The sequence below is a fragment of the Polypterus senegalus genome, chromosome 9, assembly GCF_016835505.1.
Source record: "Polypterus senegalus isolate Bchr_013 chromosome 9, ASM1683550v1, whole genome shotgun sequence".
Classification (NCBI taxonomy): Eukaryota; Metazoa; Chordata; class Cladistia; order Polypteriformes; family Polypteridae; genus Polypterus; species Polypterus senegalus.
Window position 1 is genome coordinate 99,750,728 of NC_053162.1, and position 24,845 is coordinate 99,775,572.

A 24,845-nucleotide genomic window follows, 5' to 3' on the forward strand; every position below is an offset into this window, starting at 1 on the left:
TGCTGGAGCCAATCCCAGCCAACACAGGGCACAAGGCAGGAACCAATCCTGGGCAGGGTGCCAACCCACCACAGGACACACACACAAACACACCCACACACCAAGCACACACTAGAGCCAATTTAGAATCACCAATCCACCTAACCTGCATGTCTTTGGATTGTGGGAGGAAACCGGAGCACCCGGAGGAAACCCACGCAGACACAGGGAGAACATGCAAACTCCACACAGGGAGAACCCGGGAAGCGAACCCGGGTCTCCTAACTGCGAGGCAGCAGCGCTACCACTGCGCCACCATGAATCTGAAATTCCCCTTGGGATAAATAACATGTATCTAATCTAATCTAAATTCTCCCCCAGTTACTTCATGGCCAATAAACAGTTATGTATTGGTATAGGTAAAAACATTATGAAAATTAAAAATCATACCAGCTTTTGATTTTTTTTGTATATGTCTAACTACTGAATACTGTGCAGTTTTAAGGAGGGGAGGAGGAGGTTGAGAGCATGCACTGATAACAGTTTTATAATCTTTAAAAATATAAAAGCCTGAATTAGCACTTGACACTTTAATTCAGGATGTTCATAGGAAATGTAATGATTTAGGTAAAAGTACATAATAAACTAGAATAGCTGTGTCAAATAGTTAAAAAAAAAAAAAAATAGAATGTGTACTTCATTTTAAATGTTTATAAAGTGTAAATATTTTGATAGTAATAGAAATTTATTTTTCATCCTTTGATAAAGGTCCATAGAGGGATAGATATAACATTATAGTCATAATCACTGACCTTGAGATAGTCTAAAATGATCCCCACATGTTAATGTTTGCATTTTTTCATTTTTAATTTTCTAGAAGTAGCTCTTAGATGGCTGGGACAACCAATAAAGAGTCACATATTAAAAACAGTATCACAGTTATGATCATTAACCTCAAAATAGAATAAAAGATACACTTCATATGCCTGTATTACCGATACCCATTTTTTGGAGGTTTTGTGAAAAGGAATAACTTTGACCCCTAGTTTCTCATCAGGGGGGTGAACCCCTGGTGTTGCTGAGACATTTACAACTTCAAGTCCTTTAAGTGATTATTTTTGCTGAAGACACCTATTGGTTTACTTTTTATGGGTGTAATTTCCTGTACAATATATGGTCCAAAAACAGCCTAGAAACTATGAACTTTTGGGTCTAGAGGTTCAAAAATAGGAGTAACCCCAAAAAGTCATCTTGCATAAACAGACATCAAAATGAGACAAATGGCATTGATGGGGTTTTCCTCATACCGGTAAGTCAGCAGGCACTGAATAAAAGAAACTGAAGTGATTTCAAAGCAGTCGTAAGTAATTCTTATGAACATAGTATTGTAACAGCTTCCATGAAATAGTTATAATGAAGGGGAAATCACCCATTTTTATTCAGTAAAAACCATGACTATTGTCATTATTACACTAATACATTAAGATGATATTGGTATATATGCAAAGAACAACAATACAATGTTACTGCATACTAGTTATCAGAAAATCTAGTTTCAGAAGTCAATTTAAACAACTACTTTAAAAGTACAGGGAGCAAAAAAATACTCGTTAAGAACTTTCTGTAAATTCTGAGACATGATTCTGAGTCCACTTAAAAGTGGTGAAATCTGTCAAATATCTTCATTATTGGCAATTTTTTAAACTTTGAATGTTACAATAGCAATCAAAATAACCCACTTTTACTACCTTCTACCTCCTGTAAAACAATGATCATATTGCTCTGCCTTATCTGAAAATACAGCAATGCACTCTCAGGGCCAATGACTTTGATAAGAGGATAAGAAGAATTTACAGATTTTTTGATATGGATCAGATACTCAGGAAATTATTTGTACATGCAGGAACATCATTTTAAATTTTTCATACAAGGCAGTGTGAGATAAGTATGTGGTCATGGATTAGTTCCAGACTTGAATTTTCTATTTTTTTTCCAAGTTTGATCTTGAAAATAGCAAATAAATATGTTTGTTCATTTTTTTTTCTTGGAATACGTGTTTCTGTAGATTTTCCCCACCATTTGACTGTGTGGTCATTCATATAAGATGTTAACATATTACTTTGTTCCTGATTTTTTTTTTTAAGACTTCCCCAATGATTCTTCTCTCCCACCCCACCAAAGCCAAAACCCTGCCTCAAAGCCACAAATGCTGACCTGCAACAATCTTGTATAATTTATGGTTTGTTCAGCAAGAATAAGAAAACTGAAAAGCAACAGGACAGAAATGCACAATTCATGCATCAATTAAAATGTGGTCATGTAAACCGTTATTAATTATCTGTATTACTGCAGTAATCCAATTTATCATACAAGTCCAAAAATTAGATAAAGATAGTCTGATTAAACAAAACACTACAAAAAAAATTTAAATTATTTTTGTGTAGGCAACACTTGGAACTTGGCATAACCCACTCCATTGGGAATATGTGCAAATGTATACTACCTTATTAAATCAAAAGGGATAAAGTTATGCATGCCTAACATGGCAGACAGGAAAACTGATTGAAAAATGGGCATTTGCTATACATTTAAATGGTAAAATATACTTTTTTCAACAAACACCAGATCTGAGAAAAAGTTACATAGGGGTTACAAGTTAACTAATGTGGCTCCATAGTTAATCAAAAATAACTACAGGGATAGATAAACACAGGGAAAACACAAAATACAAATAAAAAAGGGTCAATACAACATACCAACAACTCTGTCTGGACCTGCCTAATCTCTTGCTGAACCTCTGTACGCCAGGTGGGAAGGCTCACCCACTTGCCCAACACAGAACCACAAAAAGTACTCTCTTTCTCAACTCGGACTGCCTTTTCCTCTTATAAGGGACGGATGGCAACCCAGTCCAGTCCCAACTTCCTAGAAAATGAAGGATGGGGGAAGGCAGCTTCTTTAGGGCACTACCTCCCCCAGAAAACTACATGGCAGCTCCCCTGGGTTACAGTGGTGAGCTGGATGCCCACAGGGCATCATGGGACTTGGAGCTCTTTGCCTCAGCCCTGTTGGGTGCAGTGGGTGCTGCAAAAACTGAGGAGCCCTATGGCATGGGGTTTCTGCCTCACCTGGAAGTGCTGATGGACCACATGTAAGGAAGATTGGAAGCACTACTGGGGCAGATAGAATAAGATGTGCTAAATGCCTCACAGAGATGAGTCAAGAGTTGGGCAGAAGATGGACGAAGCTTGCTGGGAGGTGCAGAAAAGACAATGACCAACTGCTGTATTTGTGCATACCTGTACTTGTGACAGTGGGTGGGGGGGAACACTTGGTATAAGAAGAGTTTCCCACAATAAAAGGTTCTTTGTATTTTAAAGTTGGCCCCAGTGTCCGTCTGTGTTGGGTTTGTGGAGCTGAAGCGTCCGCCAGTGTCCACACTCTCTATAGTCTCAGGCTGATCTATTTCCTTTCAGTTGGTTGTTTAACTCTGCACTCTATTTGCCTCAAGGGAAATCAACTTATGGGTGCATTTCTAATGGCAGCTTCCCATTTATTTCAGCAATCTACATGCTAGACATCACTCTAGGAACTACTGGTACCCCTAGCCTTTCATAGGGAGACAGTTTCCTGAACTATTTGAAAAACATAATAGTTCAAAAACATTATTTTCTTAAATTATGCATTCTCTAGTGAACAGAAGGTGTTGCAACATCTGGAGTTTCCTCCCTGGCCTTACTCTATGGAAAGGGATAGGTATCATTTTCCTCTAGGCATCTTGTGGGAGCATTATAGGTCTTTACCCTAGTCTCTTTTGTTCTCTCTCTTTCTAATACTGGTGCCCCTGCATGTTATGGGACATGCAGCTCATATATAGGGTGTGCCACTCCCTAGAGGTTCCTGTAATTCCACACAGTCATATGCAGGACCTCTGCTGCTGTCAGTTTCTGAAAAATGTCCATAGGACTTTACCCTGCTCTATGTCCACCTACTGGCAATCTTCTCTCTCTCTCCCTCGCTCTTTAATATCTCTTTACATCTTTAAATATATAAATATATAAAACTAATTAAACAATTGTCTTTAAATGTCTAACTGTTTATTTTCTTCCAAAACTGCAAGTATTAACTTAAAAAAAAAAAAGCTCATACAGAAAGGAAAAAAAGGACTCTAGTACCACAAAAGTGAGGTTTACTTCTATACTGGAGATCTGAAGTCCAAGGTGACTTACACTTGACACTAACATGTGATTAGATATCACAAAGGCAGGCAAAACAGCCTCACACAACACAACCACACTTAAATTAAAAAGGAAAGCTTCAAATACATGAAAGCTGCTTTATTATTTAAAAGATGAAAAGCATTTGGCAAAAGGCTGTACTTTTCCCTAGATTTAGCATGAAAAGGAGAGCTACAGTGAAAGCTGGTCTTAATAAGATATAGAGAGATGTACTAAATCCCAGGAAACAGAGAGGCTGTGGTAGCTTCTGCAGCTCATGCATTGTAAGATAGTGGAATAATCATGATTTTTTTTTTTGTCCTGGAAGACATTTTACATTACAGATGAAACTTCATTACCGATAATGCTGCAATGGTAATTTTAGAATAAAGACAAAAAATATAAAATTATTCTTCTAGATTACTGGTGAGGTCTATCAATCAACCAAAAAGGTAAAAGCATAACACTGTTTATAGACAATAAAAAGAAAAAAAAAGAACAACTGTAAAAGAAGAAAAACAATTTGTGCTTTGTTACCCTTTCCTGGTCCTAGGACTCCTGACCTGTGGTGCTCAATCTGTGGTACTGAAGAAGATCTGAGGTGGTACAGGAGGTCACACACACACACACAAACACACACACACACACAAAATTAAAGCTGGAACAGGTAGACAACAGCAATAGCAGAGAGAGATGGACTGAGAGAGAGAGCAGCTGCTCAGTTGCAGTTTTATCTCAAGAAGCATTAAAATCCTTCGGAGCTTTCAAGTCAAGCAAAGGTTTCATTAATATGTTTATCTGTTTAAGGAATTGGTTCAGAAATTACTATTAACAACTAAAATGTGTCAAATGTAGTGAATGCACAAATGACACATATTTGGATGGTAGGGAGAGAATAGGGCACAGCCTGCAAGCTATGAGTGATTATTTCTGTTCAACTCAATGGAAAATTCTTGACTAGTACAAAAGCAAAAGTAACAGCAAAGTCTGATCAGTAATGTGAGACAGACTGAAAGCAATACAAGAAGGCTGCTTTAAAGGAATTCTGAAAAACAATATTAAATAAACAGCTTCCATTTAATATTGATAAATTCTGTTCACAAAGATAGGTCTTAAAGGAAGGAAAGATTTGGAAAATTAAAGCATCAGGAGTTTTAGACATTTGAAATTTGAGTTAATTTGACATGTCTGTATTACTCTTCAGAAAGTTTTATTAGCCAGCTAAAGTCTCTCCCACTCACACAGGCGCAGTCACACAAAAGGAAAATTCACAAACCTGACAAAGACTTTTTCTGACAAACCTAATATGATAAGTGTGCTGCAAAGGCACAGGTTTAAAAAGTTTATGTAAATGAAAATACCCGGAATTACTTTGGTATTTACTAATTCATGACAATAATATAATAATGTTAAGAGTATTTTATTATTGGTTTAAAGAATTGTTTATTTTTAGTTAATAGACAGAAACTATAAGTGAATAAATTTAGAATGTGCTCATGGACAGGTAAATCAGGCAGTTCAAAATGATTATATCACTCTTCATAAATCCCACACTAAAATCCCCAAAGCCAATGAATTCCAATCCCCATTCTTTCATACCCTGCAGTGAAATCCCTCTCACAGCTACAAGTGAAATTCAAGCTCAGAATTGTATATGTTTTGCAAATTAAAAGTATGGAAATGTTAGGATTTCTAATTTTTCTTCCCTATTAAACCACACTATTATTGAACATTAAAAATGTAAAAGAAATAGGTATACATAAGAAAAATTAAGACATGCAAAAAACTCTGTGTAGTACCTTATTAAACTCTTTCTTCCATATGACATTGGAGGGATGTGATAAAGAAAGATCTCCTTAACCTATAACTGTTTAGAACTTAACACGTTAAGACTGAAAAAAAGGTGCTACTTTGAAACATTTCAATTCCTGGGGTGGAACTGAGAAGCCCTGCATTAGGCTATTCCACGATAAATGAACTTCCACAAAATAAATTGAACCTATGTATGATGGTGCAGACGTCAGCACTGTTGTTGCCCTGGGTTCAGTCTCATTCTAGTCAGTGTCTGGGTGGAGTATATATTTTTCCCCCCATGTCAGCCTGCTTCTTTTGTATGATAATCCAAATTTTTTCACGTCTCAAGAATGTGCATGTGAACTTAATTGATGACTCTAAATTTGCCCCTTATGAGAATGTATATGTTTGTGCCTTAGGATGGACTTTCACCCTGTTTGGGGTTGGTTCCTACTTTGTGCCAGTGTGCTACGGACCCTTCACCTCTGGTGTATAACAAGTAGATAGATGGATATAGTGTTGCATTTAAATATTATTAAAAATACTAATTGAGGCTAAAAAGTAAAAAAAAAATAACAATATGTAACACTAAATGAAACTAAATTGATTGCAAAAGGCGAAAGAAAGGTCTCCTGCAACAGCTTAAGAGAAATGCTATGAAAGACTGTTGTGAAGCCAGTACCCTTGGAGAAGGTTAACAGGTAAGCTTCTGAAAAGAGGAAAAGGTAGAAAGATCATAATGTTTCAATGGTTCTTGTCCTTTGATAAAGAGTGAAAGGCTCAGTTAAGGTATGGTACTGCTGCCAGATAATCTGGTCCAAAACCTTTGAAATGCTGTCCCTTGACCTTGTCTATGCTATATTAAAAGTTAACTAAGGAACATAAAATGATTAATATGTAAATAAATGGTTAGAAAGGGGTTACAGAATTTTACAGGTCTTGCTCAACAATGAAGAATTAATTTGCTTAATGCTTCAAAAGCCTTAACAGAAATGCTGATGTACTTTATTAAAAAAATTACAAAAATACATCTGTGTGAAGAGATCCCATTTATATAGGATTTGAAGATTTCTGCAGGCAGAAACTATGTAAAGCATTTTTCCTAAATTTGTGATAGAAATTTAATTTTCTAATGTGCAAAGTGAAGCTAACTTATAAACTCATAAAAATGTGTCAACATTGCTTGACGTTCATACTGCTTTTCTTGGCACTTCTTCTTACTTATTCCCAGATGCCCAGTGGCCGGATGAGACATATAATCCTTCAAGTATGTACTGCGTCTGCCTGTGGGTCTTTAACGGTTGTACTATGCCTAGTAAACTCTCCATGGAAGGTACCTGGATTTATATTAACTGCATGTCCAAACCATCTCAAATGGCGTGTCTCCATCCACAGATGCAGCAGTTCTACTCTAAGGTACTCCTTATCTCTGGGCTTCTCAACTATTCACAAGGCATGAACACAGAAACCATCTTCAAGAACCTAATTTTGGATTTGGTACTTTTGATATCATTCTTTCATTGTCAAGATGGGGATGAAGACTGCCCAAAATATTTACTTACTCTGAGAATTATCTATCCTCTGCTTAGCTCCTGATTCACCACAGTTCATATTTATTATTTTAACTGTTTCATGAATATATGTACATTTCATTTGGCGCTTGTGACACACGATGTCCACTACCTAGTATAATTACCTGCTACTTTTCAACACTGAAAATGTAAAGCAAAGCAAGGCAGTATGAAATAAATTAATTGTAACAAAACAATAAAACATGAATCACTTTTAGAGTCAGTGAAGTTGGAGCTTCCATAGCAGAACTCATGTTCTTTAATTATGGCAATACATCCTGATCTTGAGGTGGCAAAGTATTCCTACGCCATCACACTACTACTACTACTACCATATTTGACTTCTGAAATTATTGTCTTATTGTGGCTTGCCACATATCAAACATGATGAAACAAAAAAGTTCAAAATATTGTTCAAAAAAGCTTTGGGATCATCCAGGTACTTTTTGGCAAATTCAGGACAAGCAATTATATTCATCTTGGTTAGCAGTGGTTTCAGTCAGTGTTATTCTCTCATAAGGCCCTTTTGCCTATTTTTTCTGATTATAAAGCTATAAACACTGATCTTTGCATCAGAAGCCTGCAGTTACATGGATATTTTTTAGGGTATTTTCTTCCTGGATAATTTTACACATATTCCCAACATCGTATGGTTTTCAAAAAAGATTACATTGGGAAGGTGAAAAAATTACTAACAAACACGACAGCTTCCTTGAATGGATTGCAGCAAATCATAGTGCTCTCTCAATGCAATATAAAGAGTACAGTTTTACAGTACAGAGCACATTTGAGATACAGTAGGTAAGAAAGCTGAGATTTTGATTGCTAGAGTGAATGCTGCATACTACATACTATATAAAAGACTTCACTGGGTTAACTTATTTTCTCGGCCTTGTCTGTAGATAAAAGCAGAGTGGCTGTTCTAGCTTTTCAGAAAAGTGAACAAACATACATACTATACATTTATTGTTGGTAGTTTACTCCTGGGAGAGGGCAAAGCAAGAATTTCCATGGTATTGTGGTGCATGAATTGAACATTGGACTAAACATTATTATGATGAAGACAGAAAGAGAATAATGGTAAGATGGAAAGGAATTGGAACGGCCTTGTCTCCATATAATGAGGAATGCTCGTTTGCCATTAAATAAAACAGATAAACTAACCACACATGGTGAGTCCCAGTGTGTTCAGGTGCTGTGGCATTTTAAGAATTGTGGAGAAATGACGTAAACTTCTTATTCCAAATGTCATTTTAGGCTGGATGGACTTCATCTGAAATGACCATAACAAAGTGGAAAAAGGGCATTTGGGGGACTGAGGAAATAAGCTACATCATCCTGACTAATGTCTATATTTCTCCCTCTGTGAAGTGCAACGCAGCAGCAGAAATTATTCACTCTTTTACCAACAATCCAAAGATGAATCTTTCTGATTGCGTGGTGACTTCAACCATAGGAGTCTAGAAGAAGCAATGACAAACTTCCATCAGTATGTGTTATGTTCCATTTCCTGTTTTATTTAAATGTTAAATGCCTTTAAATATAAACATTTGGCAAAACTGGGTTGACCTAACCACAATCTGATCTATCATACTCCTACCTACAAGCCATTTATTAGAGGGCAACAGATTTCTTATCATTAGCCAAGCTGGAAGTTAATTTGAGGGTTATCGTTTGTTATAATATCTCTTTTTCTTGAGCTTCTGTAAAGTGTTAATTTCCCCTTGGTGACAAATGATGTATTATCTATCTGTCTGTCTGTCTGTCTGTCTATCTATCTATACATGGCACACAATATCTAGGCGAGCTGAATGGCACAGCTCAAGAAACACATTTAACAGACACTGCTATAATACATTATACTGGTATTAGGGACATTAAATTTTACACAGTCATCCCACATATGTTGATATCAACATACATATGTTTCTCACAACAAACACATTTCATTGAGTAACATTGATTTAATAAAGTTAGCAGAATATAAACAAAGATAAAACTGAACAAACTTTGTGACTGGCATAGCTCAGATGGCCTGAATGTGGTTAGGCAATGAAAGAAAAAATTACCAAATGTTCCATGCACTTAATGCTAACACCTAAAAAAAAGTCTTCAGTTACTGGAACAGTAGAGCAGTGCATCAGATTTTAAGATGTAATATTGTTTCTTGCTACTTCTTATGAAAATCAAACCCAATCAGGAGGATGTCCAGTGACTAAGCAGACAAGCTAAAACCTTCATCATCCCTTGACTGAACGCATACTTCACTTGTTAGAAACAGTGACTGTATTATACAAACAGAATAAAATATAAATAAGTAACCCAAGAAACAATTATAACAGCAAAATATCTCCATTACGTGTAATTTACCAGAGTAGACTCTGCAAAAATTAAACAAAAAAATTAAAAGTTAAACCACATAAACAGTTCTGTACAGATTATTGGTTATCTGAATTTAGACTAGTAGTTTTAATAAATACATCTATCTTGAATTACTTTTACTAGTGCTGTCTTCTACTACATGTTCACATCTGTTGCCTACCTTTTGGGATACAGTTTTAATGTAATGCTTTCATTTATTAGTATTTTTGAAAAATTATTTATGTGAACACTAGAACCTACATTGAAGAGGAAGGCAGATTCATTTCCTGGAAATATAAAGCTATTGTGTATCTTTCTCTTGTTTGCACAAGCTGGTGTTTTATTTTAGACCTTTGCATGGCCATTTCCTTAGCTTTGTAATTCATGTACTTTCATGTACATTTTTTTCAGACTTAACATAGTGGAGCCAAATCAATTTGATAGGGTTATACTGAAAAGTAGGTTTACCTTGAAAAATCTCTTCTGTTCTTGTGCGATTATATGTAAGATCATTAGAAACTTTGACAGTAATGCTTTTAGAAATGAAAGGACTATGTGAACTAGCTGAGAAAATGCTACATCTCACATTAGGTCATCAGGTTAAAGGCACTACACATATAAAATGAGGAAAAAAAGGTGGAAGTAAACTTGTCCTAGTATTTTTAACAGTGAAGATATTTCTATTGCAGTTATATTAACTGCTTTATAAGACGTTAGGGTAGTAGAGCTTGCAGTACTGAAAGATGAGAAATATATTACTGGAAACCTTCAAAGCAGGTGCTCCATGGGCTGAAAAGGCTGTATCTGAAGTCTTGCATAAGTAAGGGGAATGAGAAGACACACAATAGAAAAGCAATATGGATATTAGCAGGACTAAACACATATCTTTACATTAATAAAAGTTATCAATACTTCCTCTTAATCTTTAAATGTTTTATGCAGGTGCTGAAGCTAATACACTTAAGGTCACAGTATTCATTCTCTAAGGCATTGTCCACATCATGTTTTCGCAAAAATAAGCTGATCATGCCAATAAAAAGATTCCCAGGGATAAAGTGTATGCTGTAGCAAAATGAATCAAGCAATATTTGGTGATGTATGCTTTCTTAGCGAGTTGTAGGTGTTCAGAGTTCAGATCTGTGAATTTCCCCTTGGGATTAATAAAGTATCTATCTATCTATCTACTATAGTCTGGAACATGTCATTAAGGAGAAAGAAGAATGTTACTTGAATTTATTTATTTAACTATCATTTTGTGTGTGGGTGTGAAAAATGCTATCTGCTTAAAGCAGTTTTCCCCTTCTTCTTGTAAATGTAAATTTGGGTGCAAGCACTGGAAAATTGTGTTTTTAGTTTATCACTCATGATACACAAGACTTTACTTTTATTTTCATTAACACATTGATTTAATTGGGAAAACTGAAGAATAAATATACATCAATAATTTAATTTTATACATTAAAGAAAAATACTAGTTACAACTCAAAATTATATATCGAGCACATCTGTCTCGACTAAAACTCTCCAAAATGTTTCCAGGGCAAGATCCAACCTGCGAACGTTGCAACCAAGCCCCAGCCTCACTAGGTCACATGTTCTGGGCCTGCTCCAAATTAACATTATTCTGGACAAAAATTTTTAATTACCTCTCAGACAGTCTTGGACTCACAATCCCTCCTAACCCATTAACAGCTGTGTTTGGGGTTCTTCCAGAGGGTCTTAAAGTGGAGAAAGACAAACAAACTGTGATTGCATTCACTACACTGTTGGCACGCAGACTTATTCTGATAAACTGGAAGAACCCAAACTCTCCTCTTTTAAGTCAGTGGGAAACTGATGTGTTATATTATTTAAAATTGGAAAAAATCAAATACTCAGTTAGAGGATCTGTGCAGACTTTTTTCAAAACATGGCAGGATCTAATCAGTAATATTTTGAAATGATTTTATAAAGCACAGAGAATTTGTTGATTTAGGTATTTTTAAAAGCCTTAAATTTTACACCGTTTGGCTTGCTCTCTCTCTCAAGGGTGGGGATCGATCTGTTCTTAGCATAATTCTTTTTTTTTTGTAAAAACTTGATTGCTATGTATTGATTGTAATAAAATTAATAAATAAATAAATAAAAAAAAAAAAAAAAGAAAAATACTAGTTTATTTAGCTAATATTACAGTTTTTTGTACTTGAATATAAATAGTACAATGTACTGTTGTATAGACTGAAATATTTAGCTAAACCAATACATGAGAGAAAATGTCAACAGTATGTTCCAGCCTTGTTTTCCTTTTAGGTTCTTAAGTAAATTATAAAGCTAGTACTGATGGGCATTGTAACACATACTCTAAAAAAAAAACTGTGATAATGGTATCAATACACGTATAATTACAAATAACATGTTAATGTAAATTATACTGTTTAGTGGGTGATGCAGAGGCGACATTGCATACTAATTTTAAAAGATTGCAATTGTTTAAGAAAGCGTCCTGTATTTTATTTTCCACCATACAATTTCACAGCTAAACAGATAGAACTATAGTTAAGGGTGAGGTAAAATTCTTGCATTTTATAAACAGCTTTCCCATTCATCCATCCATCCATTATCCAACACGCTATATCCTAACTACAGGGTCATGGGGGTCTGCTGGAGCCAATCCCAGCCAACACAGGGCGCAAGGCAGGAAACAAACCCTGGGCAGGGCGCCAGCCCACCGCAGTAAACAGCTTTTCATAATATATATTTACATTTTTTAAACTTTTAAGAAAAGGAAATTTACATCCATGTTGATCTCACTGTGATCCTCACAAATCCACTATACCATTTTTAGTAGCAGGTGATTATCATTTAGCCCTTGGTAGAAATCACCTTGGCAAGATAACTAAAGTTCTTTTTGTTTAATGGTACGGATCAATTTTAAGATGAGACATGTAAGTAAGAAACTGAAATGCCTCTGTAAAAACTACTTAATTGCTCACTAATGGTTGCTGTCATCTGCTACTGCTATTAATGCTACTAATTATTTGACTGAAGCCTTTACCCAAGTAGACTTAAATTTGAGATACACTTAGTTCTATTTCTCTAATTGGAATACAGGTAGGTGAAGTGGTCACACTGGCTCAGTAGAAGCATTTGAACCCACAACCTAATGTTTTAAAGTCAAAAGCCTTATTCAGTTCAACACACTGTCAGCTTTCAATAAGTCCTACTGCACAGCAATTTACTGTACTGTTGAAAATAGTTCAGAATTCCCACTTCTTACATGACCTCCTTGATAGTCATTGCAGGTCTCTTAACATCAACAAAAGCTCGCCATCAATGGCAACTTAAAACAGGCAGTCTATAACCAGATTTGTCAATAGTTACCTTCTGGATACTCTGTTTCCATTTATCACTGCAAGAGAAAAAACCTAAGTGCAACAAGTGCATCACAAGTAAATGGCATTGCTGCCCAAGACAAAATGTCTGGGATTAAAGTGCTTAATTTCATAATGACTTTCAGTTGTTTGCAACTACTGCTTCTTAGCATCAAAAATCAACCAAAAGACACTTCATTTTTAACTTTATAATTGGTAACATCATAATAGACATGAACCAGAGAAAAATCAGAGCTACTGAATTTTGTGGGAAAAAAATCTTTAGATCCTTTAAGTGTTTAAAGATCCAGATTTTGTGCAAAAACGTCTACCTTTAGCAGCCCTGCCAGCAAAGGGCCCAGATATGGCAATTGCATCCTGCATATCATGTTTACCACTCAAAAAAAAAAAAAAAGGTTGAACACAATTGTGTATTTACAGTAAGGTACAGGTCAGCTTGTTTTACTAAGTGAACAAGGATAAAAGCATATATTGATTTATACTTTACAAACTTATTAAACTTCAAATAGCAACAACTGCATTATGTGTCTTATGTTCCTGAGATTGTAAACTCCTACTCCCAGTCAGGTTGTTATCTTAGTGGGATGAGGAATGGAATTTGGATTTATAACACATCCTGACAAGCTAATGAATAAGCAGTTCTGAGATGTCTGTATATAGCTGAACTTCATTGCAACACCAATAAAAAAAAAAAAAATCATATATCCATTTTTGAATCCACTAAACAGAAGTTGTGGAGAATGACAAAAGAGGTTCAAAATTATGCATCTATAACGGGCAAGGCTAAAAATAATATACTTTAGTAGAAAACAGGTCTACTTATACTGTAGATGAGGCTATTCAAGTATTTTCAGGATTAGCCAGCCTCAGTTTTAGATAGTGTCATTTTCTTCAAAAAAGTCAACTGTTGTGTGTAGTGCTGATAGGCTGTGCTATTTCTTCAGTTGGTTGTGAGTTCCTTTATGGTTCTAACATCAGCAAAATGTTTTCCTTGATTCTGTCCACCTTCATTGTTTGTTCATGTCTTATAACCTCAAGCAGATAATTAATTATATCTTGTGTCTAAACATGCATGAAATGATAAAGAAAAATGGCTCCTATAATTTTCCCCACCCACACATACCAAAATGAAACAAACAAGAGAATAATCGAGACAATCTCTCCCACCCTGTCCATCAGCCTGAACAGTTTCACCTCGGACCACTCTGTTCTCCCACTGATAACAAACCTTGAGGTTTCTACAAAAAAAAAAAAAAAACTTGAGGCAGAGAGAGAGATTACAGAAAGAGAGTAAAATAGAAGATAAAACTATCAACTGAAAAGACTTTTCATCATTTTAATTAGAAAGTATACACTGCTGTCAAAGAACAGCTTCAATAATGTAACACTTTCTGCTGCATCAATCAGAAATAAAAATTAAAGCCATCCCTTTCTGCTGCAGCTCAAAGCAAAATGACTCAAAATCCTTCACCCCCTATTCAGTTTTTCTCATATCAGACTGTAACATCAAGTGCCTGCACTGCCTTTGGATCATAAATCAGATTGCACTAAAATATGTATTAGCTTATCTTTAAAATATTTGGATTGTTTTTGACTGGTCAACTGATGCCAGCAGTTATTAAGAAAGTAAGAGAATTTTGAGATGGAAGTAAAAAATTTGGGTTCAACTGCAGTGGCAAAGTTTTATTTCTGTTTTAAGATTCCTGACTTTATGCAATAGCCAGCTGATAAACTGTTAACACCTTATGTTCTTTTTTTAAAGCAAGAAGTCACTGAGCAACCAGAGGGGGGTAGTGAGACTGGGTGGGTGGTGGAGTAAAACAAAGCTCTGTTTTTTTTAAATGATGGGCCCATGAACAGGTGAACAGTTTCTGTTCTTTACAGTTGAAATTGATCCAGAAAAGTACCGTCTATATGACAGTAACTTGAACCTGAAACCAGGGAACTAAAGGGTTAGACTTTAAATACAAGCCAAAGAAAGTTTAAATATAATAAATTACCAATTGTGATCCTGTCTGTGTGTGGTCAAATAATTAAGAATGAGTTTTAAATAAATTATTGTTAGTACTGAAAATCTGATGCCACCATAGCTTCAATGAGGACTCTCCAAGCTTAGAAATAATAAAGCTTGCATAGATTCAGATATTACATTGTGCCCTGCAGATCTGAAATTAATTTAGTACTTCAGATCAGCCATTTGGAATTATAAAACACTTGTCTCCACAGTAAAACCAGTGTATTCTCTTTTCATAATCAAATGGGTTTATTCCTTCCATTATCCAATTCATTTTCAGTACAAAAGGAAATATCTAATACGACACAGCCCTAAACTATGCAACACTGTTTTTCTGTTTAATGGCTAAAGGTGTAACACAAAAATGTGACATTCTGGCTTTCAAGGGAAGTGATGGTAAATATCAACAATGAATGAAACAGAAAATAGTTTACAAATCTATTTAATCTAGACTTGGTATTCTTATAAAAAGTGAAAATCTTGTCTTGTTGTAATTAATGTTATGTCCATCTAAGTATCCTTTTACATAAAATACAGTATGTTAAAAGGAAACAAACACCAACCCGTGTGACGTCTATACTTCTTGATTGCATGGTATAGCTTAAGCATGAAACAGGCAGTGTCTAAAACAATATGCAGAATAACAAGATAGACTGCAAGTGTTGTAAAAGGTATTCTAGTACCCACAAGGCAGTATAATATGGTGACTAAGTGAACTTGCCTCTAAAGCACCAAGTTGCATATTCAGTAAATTGCTTCCCACCCATTTTGTGACCATAAGCAAACCATGTAACACCTGCCTAAGGTCCAACTGTGAAAACTAGATGTAACATCCTGGCAACACAGAACTGGATAAATGGGTTTCAAAATTAAAGTATGAACAGTTCATAATAAATACATTTTTGAATGCATTCACTTCACCAGGTTGCTTTTACACATTATCACCGGCTTGCTTTTTGACACAACCTCTGGCCATCAACAACTTTAACAGAGAGTATTCTCAAACTCATTTAAAAACAGATTCAGTTTAACTGGGCTATTTTTATTTTACATACGTTTAACACTAGAATTACCAGAGAAAAAACTTGTAAATCTGGCCCACCTTAAATCCCTTCGCACCTCTCCATCAGTGTCTTTTATCTTGTAAATGTGCCGATCGAGACAAGCAGCATCCCCCCACTGCCCCAGAACATGCACAAAGTTCTCCCAGCTCATGTCTTGATTATCTGAGTGAAGTGCTGGAGTTTTAGAGTGAAAATAATAGATTGTTATTTGGAACACATGCATTTCATGTGTGTTCCGTTTCTACAATAATCTGTGTAAACACATTGTTAAAATAGAAATGTTTTTCATATTTTAGTAATAAATGACAAAATGTAGGCATAAACTATACAATGTGTGAAGCCTGAAGTCCAAAAATCAACTAAATACTTTCATAGAAAGGTTCAAGGATGACACAACAGTTTCCATGGCACAGCGGTAAGAATTGCTGACTTGTAATCAAGAATCTGCCAGTTCAATCCTCACTGCCTCCTACATTTAACATTTTGAGTAGTTAGCTGCTGTTATTGTTAATATTATACAATGAACACATACATTTGGTTTGTGTCTGTAACTGCCGGTGAACATTTATAGTACTTGCAAAAGTCAGCGTTTTTTGTTTTTTTTTTTTCACTTTTATTCTCTCAGTCACGATCACGATACAAAACACCGCCCCAAGGATCTGATGCTGTTACTTTTTATCTGAAACTGGGAATAACTGTAGATGTGAGTGATGTTTTGAGACAATGGAACTGGACATTCTCTGATCTGGATGGATAAAAGCTGACACACAAACGCTGGTGAATCTGCCTTATTCGAATCTCACTGTAATTTGATTTTGTTTTTATTTAGTTTTATTGGGTGTTCCTGCTCATACAAGAGTTTTTTCGTAGGCTTGGGTAATGTGACAGAGCTTTGCAATAGTTTCAATTAAATATAATCAAAAATAATCACACAGAATGTTATTTTCCTAACAAAATTCTGAATAGGGACTGATCATCTCCTTACAAAAATGTTAAAGGGCAGCAAACCACAACCAAACCTCACCATTTGCATATGACCAACTAACACATTCATTCAGCCCTTGCCAAAAAACAGAATTAGCAACACCACTACATACTTTAGGAAATATTATCTATATTTTAATTTTTAAATGGTATAAACCATTTTTTGATGAAGATTAATTATTTGATTGGTTAAAAGTACTTTATCATGCTACTGGTCATTGAACTTTTTAGCATTTATCACATGGCGTGAGTAAATCACCTACTATATGTGAGCAGCTCACAAACAGATACAGTACAACAAATAATATTTTTAATGCATATAATACTACTCCACACTTCCAATATGGAAAACTAAGGATACATTTTTGATCTATAAAATAATGAATGCACCTAATAACAATTTCTGCAACCTATATTGTTAAGCTACATCATTTTAAAATTTTCCCCAAGACTGTAATTAAGAGGGTTAACTAACTAAATTACTACAAGAAACTTTGGAAGGTTAACAGCACACTGATGATAAGGGAAAAAAACAAAACTGGTAGCACATAATGGCACTGTAAATCATAGATGTTTGTTGCCTTTGCTGTATAAAAGAGTCAGCATCTAATTAAAAAGGACATTGCATCAGCACTACTTGCACTGGCTACGGATTACAGCTATCGAACATTTGCATATCAGAATTTTAAGCAGAAAGAATATCAAACCCTGCAGCGAGCAAGGTCATTTTAAAGATAATTTTTTTTATTATATATACAATTTATTTTGCATATCATGCACCAGACCCAGTATAGATAAAACACATCTTTCCTTACTATGGTTAAGCTTTCCAATTTTAAACATTTTGATATTTCACTGAATTTTAAGCTGTTTTCTCTTTTAATCCTTCAAGCAAAATACAACAGCTAAAGGGAAAATAGGCCAATATACTTTGACCACTGCTTCTGAAGAATGCCAATTGCAAATGACATATTTTTAATATTCAGAATTTTTTCTAAGTTGTTTGGGTATAAACAAGAAAAATGCAGCTTTAACATTAAAAACTAAACATTATTAATCAAGCATAGTGCATAAAGTCTAGACTTTGTAGATTAGAAAAAAAAAACAAATAGAAAATACAGCAGTAAATTTAAACATTTATTAATTACCAATTTATATAAAAGACATTTATTACTCAGCTAAACACGGAAAGAAAGACAAATCTAGTCCATTCTATCCATTACTCAATTTCCTGTACTCATTTCAATAATGCCTATGGGTGGTATGGAGACCAGATTGAATTCCAGTCCGGTCACTGTCTGTATGAAGTTTGCATGTTCTCCCTGCATCCTCGTGAGTGTTTCTCTGGGTACTAAAATAAAAACCCTACAACATTCCAAAGACGAAGTGGCCCTGCATTGGTATGTGTTGGAGTGAGACATGTGAAGGACTGGAGCCCCGTTGAGTGTTGACTCGTAATTAGACCTTAATGCTGCTCTTTACATACATAATAATTGCCTTATGTGTTTACATTACATGAATGGCTAGGCAAAGATCACACATAATAATTAGCCCATAAATAAAAACATAAATACATATACACATAAATAGACATTGTTAAAAATATGCATTTGACATTAAAGTAGCAGTGTAAGGTGTTGGTCTTTCCTTTATGTAGATTGTTAGAAAACATGTACCAAAGAAAAGAAAACAAGGAAAAAAAACTGCTACTCTATGTGCAAAATATCTGTGTATACTTACAATCATTTTAAACAGGCTAAAAAGCACATAGTCCTAAACATTTCTAAAATACAATCAGAAAAAAAAATCCAACTAATTAATTGACACAAACTGACTAAAATGGTAGAAATTAAATGCTATAGTCATATGAGTGCTCAAGGACTGAGATTGTCAATCTATGACAGTAGACAATTGTCTATACATGCACATCATTCTACATTTAAGGTAATAAAAGTGTGAATGAAGTATTTATAGTACTATATGTATAAATGCATATATGTATTGCATAATATACAAATACTTAGATAAGTTATGCACATACACACATATAGTACAATTTCTAATAATTAGTAGTAGGGCAGTATACAAGATGATGTGTGAAGGAGAGAATAATACTACTTAACAACATAAATGGTAAAGAAAATACCACAATCTTATGAGACACTGAGAATTATCTGTTTCGATTATTGCTAGCGTTACAATTTGTTTACTGCCTGAGAACCAGAATTATCACAAATCCAGGTTTATACAAGTCCACACTGACAGAGCTCTTTCCAATGACACAGAAGAAGGGATCTCAGAGATAAGAAAAAAATTCACACTGGTCAAAGTTTCCTTTTTGCCAATCCTAGTCCTGATAAATACGAAGCCTGCAGAAGAGCTGATAGAATGCCTATCTTGGCGGTTAGTTTCGAAGGAACACCCTATCATACTAACATCACTAGGCTGCCATCAACTCCCAACCACACAGCAATTAATATCACTCCAATTACTGTTATAGGGACAGGCTGGAAAGGGTTGATAATGAAACATCTTCACATGAAGAATAAAGAAAGGAAAAAAATAACAACTCAGCAAACTCAGAAAAAAAAAATTTTGAAGATAGAAAGCTGCTTGCTACGATCACTTAACCCTTAAGTTACTCATTTTCTATATAGTCAAGAAGATTAGGTTGGTTAAATCTTGTTTTATAAGCATTATAAAATTTGACATAATACAGAAAACACAGTTTCTTTTTAAATGAACTACGGTATATATTAGCTTGACAAGTGAAATGAATACATATAATGCTTGGACTTTGTTATTTTACAAAATTCATTTTTAAACTGGTGAACAGAGCACTGTCATCTACTAATAAGGGGGATCCTTAGATGGAGAAAAGAAACCTGACTGTAATCAAAAGGGAAAAGAAACACGCACACAACATCAAACTATTTTCTGAGCTTCTTTTTCCTTTATAATCATGGGGTGCAAGAAGCCTCGGAACAACCGATGCATGGAAGGAACCAACCCGACAGAAACCACCCAAACTCAATCACAGAAAACCAGTTTAGGTTCACTATTTAACCTAACATACATGTGGGAGGAAACCAGAACAAACAGAAGAAAAAAAAAGACCTAGAGAAAACAACTGTGCTCTACATACACAGAAACACACACGGCAACTGAACTGAGAATAAATTTAACGTCTCTGCAAATGTGATCCTGCAGCACTTCCAAACAAAAACAAAATAACAACAACAACAAAAAAAAAACAACAGAACCTCACATTTTTACTGAAACTATTTTTTCAGTAAATAGCTTCTTACAAGTAGTGATTAAATGCTGCATTTAAGTTGTGTGTTGGACATGTTCTTTTTGGGGACTGCATATTCTCCCTGTGTCTGTGTGTAATATTATTTAGCCCTGTGTGAGTGGGATAGTGGGTGTGTATGCATGTGTCTAATGAAGTGGACTTGATGCCCTCTTGAGGAATGGATCTCATCTAGCGCCTGTTTTCTTTGGGGATCGGCTACAGCTCGCTAGAACAATAAGTTGTATTAAATGGGTTTGAGAAAGATATGCTGTTCCTTTCATTCAGTGTATATAAGACCTTTGCATGTGGGTAAATTGCTGCCAATGCTAACATTTTTGCAAAATGTTTTTATAGAGATGTTACAAAAGTTTTGTTTCACAAAATAAAATAGTTAAATAGCATGACAGGCATAGGCTTCATGTGGCCCTGTAATGAATTGCAGTTCTAGAAAATTTCAGCAATTATTGGTCTAAACATTAATAAAGTATTGTTTTTTTCTCCTTCAAAGACTGGATACACTTACAGTCAAAAAAATCTGAAGTCTTCAATGGTAGTAGTTAGAAAATAATATGTTTTCAGGTTACTGTATAAAAGCTTTGCACCAGAAGTGGTATGTGTTTGGAAAGTGTGTAGTTCCTCTTAGTAGAGGAAGATATAGGTAGTCTATCATTACTAAAAATTGAATTATTTCAATGGACCACCATCTTGTTGAGCTTTACTTGTGGCTACTAATCTAAAAACATCAAAAAAGCTGTTTTAGCATATCCATACTAAAATCAAAGAAAATCTGACAGAAGTAAAAGACAGTAATTGTCCCTTATAGTACTGTCAACTACTACAACTACAGTGAATGACAAAAAAAAAATAAAATCTACATAACTAGAAAAATATATAGACCTCCCTATAGATGCTCCTTGTGTTGCATTTGTTAGCCATTAAAAGTATTGCTTAAAATGTAACCTGTGGTATATTTTCACATCACTGTTTCTCAATCAGTTATTCAATCACTTCACTATTTCCTTTCAAGGATATAAACATCATGAACAGTTTAATTTGGAATTACACTAGAAGTCAGCTCAATAGGATAAATATGTATACAAAGAAAAGCTGTCTAAGTTACTTGATGAAGGTCACACAGTGCGCAAGTGGATTTGACACTAAACAGTACTTTCATTTTGTTTTGCTTTTTGATTGGCTGCACTGTCTATAATTTTCCAGAGAGATGTATATCGGTGTTCAATACAAATTTACCATTGGTGAGCTTCTGAGTGTAGCAGTATGTTTGGTTTTTTTAATTAACTATCAGTGCTGCCAGAGCCTGCCATTTGTATTCCTGGGTAGCCTACAAATGAAATAAAAACCCAAGTATTTTTCTGTTAATTCTGTCTTTTTAATTTTCCACTCCTTTATTCACCTCATATATTCTGTCCTTTTGCCTTCCTCTTCTCTGTTACACATAATGTTCATTAAATTCGAATGACACTACAATATTGTACTGATTTAACTTTTTTTTTTCTTTATATTTTATTCCATTAGGAACCTTTCTTTCCAAATACAGTTCAGATAATGTTTAACCACATTAGTTATTATAAAGACACAAAGGAAAGCTAATAGCTAACAAAAGAAATCAATAGCTCTCAACCGCTGTGATTGTTGAATCAAACTTCTGATAAATGCCTTATAGTAGTAACTTCAGTAAAGTACTAAAAAAGGGGAGCATAATAAAAATCAAGAAAATCAAAATAGCAATTAATCAGTTACATGTCTTACCTGGCCCATTCCAGTTTTCCTTTTCTTCCTGATGCCTCTCCATAGGATCCTCATCTTCCATATGTGTAGGTGATGTAGGTGACAACATAGAATGTTCAGCAGCAGTTATGTCTAAAAATACATAATTAAACATAAGGTAAAAAATCAATCAGAAAAAAACACTTCATACTAAATATAGTATTTAACAAGATGTAGAAAGTAAAAATTACAGAAATCAGAGAACATACTGAAGCAGCAAAATATTCAAGATACCATGACAAAAAAAAAAAAAGACAACTAAAAATTAAACACCATTAAGTACTTGTTTAAAACTGTAGAACATTCTGTTTAATAATGGCAGCAATCTACAAGAAAATAAAAATTCTGGTACTTGAGTCAAAAATGTCCTTGCTCAGTGCTAAATATAAAAAAACTTTGCTAAGGCTTGTAATCAGATTGGTGCAAATTTGATCTCTGAATAGAATTTCTGCAGCTTCTGGGCTTTCATCAAATGAAAGGATTAAAAGTGGAAGCTCTTTTTCATATGAGTGGTGACCCATATGTTAATACTTCGTGTCCAATGTTAAACTATGTAAGTTCAGAAACTCACACTTATACATGAACATACTCAGACTATAAACATTAATTCAATGGATAGCACTGCTGCCTCATGGATCCATGGTCCTTAGTTTGAATACAACACCCTATCACTGTCTGACTGGAGTTCATAAGTTCACTCTTTGTCTTCACTGGTATTCCTCCGGGTACTCTGGATTAATTCCCACTTTCCCAATGATGTCCATCCATTGTTAAATTTCTCTGTGTTAGAAAGTATGTGGGCATGTGCAAGAGTGGGTCCTGGTAAACTCTGACCCTCCTACATCACTGAAGTGGTTTAAGCAGGTTTGAGATACGTTGAATGTATTTATAAAGCTTTACAATGCAAAAGGGAACATTTGGCAACAGGATGATTATTTTTATGCATTAACAACAGTTAAAAGATTATCATGATAAGCCTATCTGCATATGACAGTGCTACAGATGACTGCACAAAGGGCATGTTTGTCTTTACATTCTCTCTATGATAAGTGTAGATAATTCAATCGATATTTGCCATAAACAGCTTGCTCAGGTGACGTCACAAGCACTCCTATTATTAATATTAGATAGAAATGTGATTAAAAGATCAAATAAATCAATCTCCAACCCCCACCTCACTTAGAGGAAAGCTACCATTATTTCAGCTATAAATCAAAATGAATGGCACTTTGATTTTATCTTTCCAGCAGTGAACCATTATAGTGAGGCTTGAAGCACCATTTATTGCTTTTAATAGTATCTACCAATCAAGTTTATCATGCAAGCTGGTACCAGGTGCTGCAAAGACAAAAACTTCCAGCTCTCTGCCCTATCTCTGTAGGCTTGAACCAGATAAGACTTAAAACCTCTCTGCAACAACACCTGTCTTAGTTGCAGGACAAAGTCTCTTAACAACAGAAAGAAAGAAAGAAAGAAAGAAAGAAAGAAAGAAAGAAAGAAAGAAAGAAAGAAAGAAAGAAAGAAAGAAAGAAAGAAAGAAAGAAAGAAAGAAAGAAAGATTTCCATCACAGTCTGTAAGATGAACTAACTTAATTCAACAGGCACAAAAAAATTAACCTGTGCTGCTTATTTGTTCATAGTGATAAAGAGCAGGTGCTGATTTGAGAAAGCCCAAACTCTATTTTTGTCAAAGAAAATCCAATGGGCACCTTACAAAGTGATTTCCAAGGGTCTTTTTCATCCATCTAACTCAGAAAACCAAGAGATGGGCCTAAAACTAGTTTGTGCTAATGAACACTCAAGCACCACATACAAATGGAAGGAGGAAGTAAAAATCAAACACAAGAAGCCTTTTACATGGAAATGTGCTGCCAACATAACAAGCAAACATTATGATAATTTAATACTGTGTTTATATGCTGTGGGAATTTTTGCAGCTACCACTCATAACACCTTACCTTCCTAGAAGTCATTATGTGAAGAAAGGCAAGATCATTGTGCATCTGTTACTTAGTTTGGACAAAAAAAAAACCCTCTCATAAAATTAAAGGCTGTGTTTAACATAGTGCTGCTACAGTAAGTGGCAGAAAATGCTTTCCATGTTGTTTGGCTATGCACTCTGTCCATGTGACAATACAACCACTACTACTGTGTTACAGTATATGGAGATCAAAAAACAACCAAATACATTAAACTTGTATTGTCAACCACAAAAATTACCTATCATTTATGTATTGCAGAATACTGAAAGAAGCGAGAGGTCAACAGTATGACACAACTTGGCTAATTCATTACTATTTTTAAGGAACTTCACATAAAATTGTCCTCTGACAACCTTATATTTCCCATTAGTTCTATAATGCATAAATGTGGCATTTTTTATATGCTTTCATAGAAAACATCTTTA

The 24,845-nt window shown here is 34.8% G+C and overlaps 1 protein-coding gene across 3 annotated transcripts in view; it reads right to left on the reverse strand.

The window, feature by feature from the left end:
- The window catches only part of zfpm1 (zinc finger protein, FOG family member 1), a 270,631-nt gene that overhangs the window by 92,752 nt on the left and 153,034 nt on the right, over positions 1–24,845 (reverse strand). For all 3 annotated transcript variants that reach the window (XM_039763522.1, XM_039763523.1, XM_039763521.1), the window contains exon 3: positions 22,421–22,531. In XM_039763522.1, coding sequence (XP_039619456.1) covers positions 22,421–22,531 — 111 coding nt within the window. The remainder of the gene's footprint in view (positions 1–22,420; positions 22,532–24,845) is intronic.